The 7823-nt window shown below is 30.0% G+C and overlaps 1 protein-coding gene across 1 annotated transcript in view; it reads left to right on the top strand.

Annotated features, from left to right (window-relative positions):
• The window catches only part of LOC106789645 (neuropilin and tolloid-like protein 2), a 15727-nt gene that overhangs the window by 4659 nt on the left and 3245 nt on the right, over positions 1–7823 (top strand). The window contains exon 2 of the mRNA XM_014754039.1: positions 625–684. Within this exon, the coding sequence (XP_014609525.1) occupies positions 625–684 (60 nt within the window). The remainder of the gene's footprint in view (positions 1–624; positions 685–7823) is intronic.

Raw genomic sequence — 7823 nt, 5'->3', positions numbered from 1 at the left:
TATATATATATATATATATAATCGGTTATAATTAAATATCAAATTGTTTCATCGTAATATAATCAAATTATATTCAATAGGGATAAAATTATATATATTGGAAACATCTAATTTTAAATTGAAGAATAGTAAAAAAAAAGATAATGCGCGTTAAATGCTATTACAGATAATTTATCTCGCTTATCGATCGGTTTCGTTAATTCAAATTTGATTGTTTATTTCTTTGTACATTTTGAATAATCTTCTGAAATATGAATAATTAGGCAAATGATTTTAATGATATTCAATAATAATAGGTAATAATTAACACATTAACATATTATTGTAATACGATAAATTATTCGTAAGGATTTTCAAATTATATCTGGTAAATTAAACAATTTTCTAAATTCGTGTTAAGTTTATTCATATACGTGTAGAAAACAAATCATTTTATTGTGATATTTGAAAATAAATGTGTTGTAACGTGCTCTCTTGTAAGAATAATCTTGACCTTTGAATTCATGTCCATATTATCATAAGTCAGTTGTGAATCTTCTTATCCAAAATGTTCTTCCGAACTTCTCTCATTGAAGTTTAGTCGAAGTTACATTAATAATAAAACTTTTGTTCCATTTGTTTTAGACTCAAGGAGAGGATTCAAATAGTATTCGAGGAGATTTCTCTACAAAAAGGTGACCTAAGGTAAGTATTATTATCTCGAATTTAATATCATTTTCATAATAGTTGTTTTATCTAATCTAATGTATAATATTATAGAATAATACATATATATATATTAGAGTAAATTATTGAATAAATTCAACATCGCATAATTGGCATAATATTATCAATGTTGATTCGATTATTTTGCAATGTAAATTATTCATAGATCTTAAATATGTATCAATGCATGCATATGCAATGACACGTACGATGAATTAAAGGTGTATTCGTGGCAAACGTTGTCAATTTAAAAAAAAAAAAAAAACAAAACAAAAAAAGAAAGAAAATCAATTGAAGAAAACGAAATGATTGGCTTTAAGATTATTTGCACAGAAAGTAGAAATAGATAGGATCATCCGATTGTATGGTATTTCTTTCTTTCTTTCTTTTTTTTTTTTTATTTTTTACGTTTTCTTTTTTTTTTCGGTATCCCGTTAGATACTATCGTAATCGAGTAATATTGAAGTTAAATTTCCATATTGATCGTTGAAACTACTACGATACGTACAATTTTTATCTCTCCAGTTCTTCTTTCATTTGTTACTTTTTTTTTCCTTTTCTTTTCATTTTTATTTTCCTCTTTTTCTCCCCTACCGAATCGTAATAACTTTCACCTACCATAATCCTCGCCACCACCCTATTTCTGGATCAAGAAAAGAGAGGAACAAAAAAAATATATGTATGTATTCGAACAAGCAGTTCGCGAAAAATCTCCGGTTCGCAAAAGATTTTCGATATTAAATCCGGAAATTACGTTACCTTAATAGGGGGAAGGGGGAGGAGCTGGTAAAATCTAATGAACTATCAAACTTATCAAACATTAATCGTTCAAATATTTGCCAAGTGGTAGATAGTACGATAGAAATGCTGAAATATATATATATATATTGTAATAATTACATCTTTATAGTGTAGTTTTATTTAAGAAATTGCATAAAAATTAAAAAAATGCTACAATGAGAAAGTTATAATCTTAAATTTTATGTATTAGGTGCATTATTACCTTTATACACATATGCAACATTCAAAAATGGCATATAAACAATATTTAATTAATGTAATTTGATAAAGGACAATGTTTCATTTCAATGGTGGATTTCGAAGAAATGTCGTTTTTCTGAATAATTTGCGTCAATACTTTTTATATTTATAGGAAGCGAAATTTCATGATTTTTATATTAAATTAAAGTACATTCTTTTCTCTACGCGCAGAATACATTTTTAAGTTATAAATCGATTAGCAAAAGTTTAAAAAATGTCAGAGAATGCACTACTGTAAATTGTGCATCTTTGCAATTTCTTTGAAAAGTTTTGGTACATATTTTTTATACTTTTTGCAAATGGATATTAATGATTTTTATATTAAATTAAAGTACATTCTTTTGTCTACGCGCAGAATATCTTTTCGAGTTATAATTCGATTTGCAAAGGTTTAGAAAATGTCAGTGAATGCAATGCTGCAAATTTTTCCTACTTTGCCATTTCTTTGAAAAGTTTCGGTAAATATTTTTTATACTAAAAGTGAATAGATTTTAATAAATCTTATATTAAATTAAAGAGCAATCTTTTATCTACACGTAGAATACAACTTTGAGTTATAAATCTATTTGCAAAGGTTCAAAAAATGGCAAAGAAAAGTTGGCGGATTAGGCAATGTGAATAATGCCTAAAACCAGGCATTGTTAACATTACCGGCCTAGGTTCCAAACCTCCCCCGGCAATGTTAACAATGCCTGGCCTTAGGCAATGTGAACAATGCCTAGTCCGTAAACTTTTCTTTGCCATTTTATGAACCTTTGCGAATAGATTTATAACTTAAAATGCTATTCTACGTGTAGATAAAAGAGTACTCTTTAATTTAATATAAGTTTCATTAAAATCCATTATATAATATATATATGTATAAAAAATATTTGCCGAAACTTTTCAAAGAAATGGCAAAGTAGGAAAAATTTGCAGCATCACATTCTTTGCTATTTTATGAACCTTCGCAGATTGATTTATAACTCAAAGTTGTATTCTACGTGTAGATAAAAGAGTGCACTTTAATTTAATATAAAAATCATTAAAATCTATTCACTTTTAGTATAAAAAATATKTACCAAAACTTTTCAAAGAAATTGCAAAGATGCACAATTTACAGCATTGGATTCACAGACATTTTCTGCACTTTACATTTGATTTTTATAACTCTACAAAGTATTCTACGCGTAGAGAAAAGAGTGCACTTTAATTTAATATAAAAATCATGATAATCCGTTTGAAATAAATAATAAAAATATTTACGCAAATTATATATTCAGAAAAACGACATTTCTTCGAAATCCACCATTGAAATGAAACATTGTCCTTTATCAGATTACATTTATTAAATGTTGTTTCCATGCTTTTCCAAACGTTGCGCATGGGTATAAAAATAATAATGCATCTAATATATTAAACTTATGATTATATCGTTCTCATTTTAGCATTCCTTTAATTTTTATGTAATTTCTTAAATAAAACTACACTATATAGATGTAATTATTACAGTATAGTATATATGTATTATATATATATGTTTTATATATATGTTTCTGATACAACATAGGGAAGGATTTCGAGATAATCCTGGTGAAATGTAGACACGATTGGAGACACTGACTCTGACAGCTAGCAAACAAGATCTTCGATCTTTATTTTATCTTCTCTCTCTCTCTCTCTCCCTCTCTCTCTATTTTTCTTTTTTTTTCTTATTTCTTTATTTTCTTCTCACTCCTTGTCCTTCTCTCTCTCTCTCTCTCCCTCTCTCTCTATTTTTCTTTTTTTTTCTTATTTCTTTATTTTCTTCTCACTCCTTGTCCTTCTCTCTCTCTCTCTCTCTTTCTATCTCTCTCTGTTTTATTTCCTAGTTTCATTTTCCCTCTTTTATCCACCCTTTACATCGTTCTCCTTTAAGAAAGCACCCTCGTGTCCTTGACAGTAGTATCGTTTAAGGATCACGACAATAATTCAACATTTTCTTCTACTTTCCCTCTCTCTCTCTCTTTCTCTGTAGACAAAAAAATTTTGATTTCTTTTATTACTTTTTCGACTAGAAATTTTGGATAAACAAATAATATAATTGATCTATTGTATTATATAATATATGCTTGAAAAATGAAGTAATTTCTCTTTGAGGGAATAAATATATTCGAATTTATGGTAAAAAATGTTGAAAAATTGATCTAAGATATTATCAGTGAATCTAGATGGTATAAGGATAGGAAAAGAAGATAGCATATTTTACGGTTAGCAATACGTCAATCGGTTAATGCTTTCGATATTGCCATCATAAATCTGCCAGCCGCCAATACTAAAGGTTTCACCCTGTACTCTCTTCGGACGAGTTACCACAGCTTCACTCTCTCTCTCTCTTTCTCTCTCTCTCTCTCTTTCTTTTTTTCTTTTTCATTTTCTCTTTCTTTTTCTCTTTTGATACCCTCCCCCCAGAGAATTTTCCTTGCTTTTTGGCACAAGCTATGAACAAGCCAGCGCCAGCTATTATCGCTAAGAACATTTTTCAATTTAATGTCATCTTCTTTACTTTAATAGATTTCTCTCCTCGTAAAACCGATTTCGATTCATAGCCATGGGGGTTAGTAGGGAAGGTAGAGTAGATAGAAAAGAAAAATTAATCAATGACAATTTCACGCTACCTAAGCGCTAATTACTACGCGATATCAATCCGATCTCATATAAGATTTCTCATAAAACGGGGTTACCAAATAATAAAGAAACTTAAAATAATATGAATAAGATGTTATCCAAAATGGAAATACTTATTTTTTTTATAGTTTAACGTTTAATTTCTATGTTAATAATAATAACAATAATACTTTCTCGTTGAATATATTATCATCGTAAATCGATACAAATGTATTGAACATTATAGAAATCATAAAATTGATTTTAAATATAACAAACAGAGATTTTCAAGGGTCAAGTAAGGATAAGTTTTGAATTTGAAGGAGTATTCAAAGATCAACTCGATTAATAGTTTGCATTGAGGTAGGGGTCAAATAGGAGAGAGGGGTGAAGAAAAGGGTTTGGGCTAGTCCTTTCTACTGCTATCTTTTAAAATCCCGTAATACCTGGCATGGTTGACCTTTAAATCCTTTGAGCGGGCCAGAAGACCATGATTCTGCTTAACCCACATAAAGTTAACTATCTCTCTCTCTCTCTCTCTCTCTCTTTCTCTCTCTCTCTCTCTTTCTCTCTCACTTCCTGTCTTTACTCGCGAGAAGACTTAGGATAGCAGAGGATGTCGTGATGGCTACGTCGACTTGGTAAACGAGAGGTGCCCAGGGACCTTCCTTCAGTTGCACTCCTCGTAAGAGTTAATCCTTGATAAATCCTCCAACTCTGTCCTAATTCAGTATTGAGCTTCCTTAATTTCATTCTATCGGTGTGACCTAACCCCCCAGCCCCCAGTCTCCAACCCCCAACCCCTCAGTTCCCAGATTCAACACCCAACACTCCAATCTTTCACGAATTCGACCAAATTAAAATGGTAAAACGTCACGATGAAATGATTTTTTATTCTCTAAAGTATAATCAGATTTCAATCAACTTGGTTGTGACTTTTTTACTTTTGCACTAACCCATTTATTTTTGTTTTAACGCATGGAAACCAAGAAATATAATTTCGTAATCGTTTATTACAAAAAAAAAAAAAAAAATACAAGAAAATATTGAAACTTTGTACGTACGTATAATATAAAAATGTTTCTACGTGTTCTCTCCCCCCCCCTCCCCTCCCGCCCCTCCCTCCCACTCCTGTTAGTTAGAAGGAAATCATTTTTTTTGTTTTATCTGCTGTCGAGCAACGAAAATTCGAAAGAAAATATATTACGGTTACGAATTTTTTTATAAAATTTAATAACAAATGATAAAGCAGGAAAAAAAAAACACAAGAAAATGTTGACTTGAGAGATAAAGAGAGGAAGAGAGAGAGAGAGAAAGAGAGCGTGCATGTTGTCTGTTAACGAACGAAATTTGATTGTCGAGGCGTGCTCGGCCAGGTGCGAATAATGAACAATTTCTACGTCGTACTATTTCATTAGTAAAGTCTAAATATGGAAACAAGATGTTAGGGAACGGAAGCGTAACGTTGGGCGTAGGAGAAAAAAAAAAAAATAATCACTCGGGGCGTTTTTGTGTGGGAGAAGAGGTGAGAAAATAATTAAATAAAGCAATCAAAAAAGAAAAAAAAAGAAAAAAGGAAAAAAAACCAATAAAACTCCGATCGTATTAATTATCGTTGGTATATTATATTTGTTGTTAGTACTATTATTGTTACTGAAATTTTGTTAGTTTTCAATTTGAACGTAAATTTACGATTACTTTTTGATTCGTAATAAAACCGAACAAAGAAAGAAAATCAATGGAAATGAGGTAGGTAGGTAGGTAGGTACATAGGTAGGATTGAAAGTATAGGAAAATAAAAATCAATTAATTAATATATATTCGATTTAATTCCTACCTTCCCTCCCCCTTGCCCCCTCACCCCTTTACCACCTCATCACAATCCCTTCTTCCTTCTTTTTCTCTCTTTCTATCTTTTGTCTAACTTTCATTTGAAATTTCTTTCTTTTGATTTCTTTCTTTCTTTCTTCCTTTCTTTCTTTATTTGTTTTAATCTGAAACGAGTTCGATAACGTTTAGAAAAGCATGGATGGCTTGTGGTAAAATTCGGGAGAAGAGCGTGAAAGACCGAGTTTGAGAAATGCTTCGATATATCAGCGTTAAGCCGCTCTGTCAGACGCACTCGGATATTATCCTGAATAGAGCTGATGGATACCGAAAGACTCTTCTCTGCCAACCAGCCAACCAGCCACTCGATATACACACATTCGCAAAATCTCTTCTATGTATATATATGGGTTAGGATATATGTATATGATATACCAATGCCATGAAGGTATACTTCATAAAGGTGATGTGTCGATTTATTTCTTCTTCATATATATATATATGTGTGTGTGTGTGTGTGTGTATATATGTAACACTTTCCATTCAAAAAAAATTCATCATCATGTCACTTTATATATTTTTATAATAATTCATTAATAAATGAAATCTCTTTCATTCTCTTAAATCTCACGTACTTTTTACGATTTTATGATCATATAATTTTCGTGGAAATTAATTAAAATTATATTCCATCGAATAGAATAATCCACCACCATTAGAATTGTATATACGTGTATGAGGGGGAGTGAGAGGGAATGATAGAAAAAGAGATATCAAATTTCACGTAGAGATACTTGAACTTTAAAATGTTGAAAACGTTTGAGAAAAGAGAGATCTCTCTTTTCTTCTCATAGAAGAAGAAAATCTTATACTGGAATTTGAAAGATAGTTAAAGAAAGTAAGAATGACTATGGTAAAAAAGGGAATGCCAAGAATAAGAAGAAGGAAATGCAGAAGAAGGGCCGTGAAAAAAGGGCTAGAAAATGGTCTTTAATCTCTTGCTCCTTTCGACGATAATCTTTCTCTGTCAGAGTAATTGCTTAAACCGTGAGAGTAATAAGATTATTCCTTTCTCTCTCTCTCTCTCTCTTCAAATTTATTTTTTGATTATTTTCCATATCCCTTTCCCTACTTTTTTTTTTTCAATTTCATTTTCATCTTAAAGTTGTCCTAATCGATCAAGTATATTTTAATCGAAAATATTCGTAATAATAACTTTGTTTTCCTATGTTGAAATTTATCGAAAACAAAACAAAAATAAAGATAAACTATTTTTCTATTCTATCTCTTGGGGGTTAAGATAAGATTAAAATTGTCCCATACACTTTTTTAATGCACCGTAAATGCAATTAATAATCTGCACGCTCGCATAAGTGTTCATATTAACGTAAATCAATTGATAATAATATTCAACAAAATATGTAATTAAAACTGTACTCTCTGTTATTTCGATATTTTGATATTATTACAAAATATTATATATAACTAATATAATAATATAACTAATATATTGTTCACACAACTGGTTCAAAATAAATTGTTCATAAGATTTAACAACCGTCTCTAATTCCCTTTGATACTTATATTAATAATATTTATTTCTCGACAAGAATATTAATAATTAA

Source organism: Polistes canadensis, unplaced genomic scaffold (genome assembly GCF_001313835.1).
Source record: "Polistes canadensis isolate GaletaPanama2010 unplaced genomic scaffold, ASM131383v1 scaffold_194, whole genome shotgun sequence".
In the NCBI taxonomy this organism is placed as follows: domain Eukaryota; kingdom Metazoa; phylum Arthropoda; class Insecta; order Hymenoptera; family Vespidae; genus Polistes; species Polistes canadensis.
Note: the sequence above shows the minus strand (reverse complement) of the source record. Positions and strands in the feature narration are given on the sequence as shown.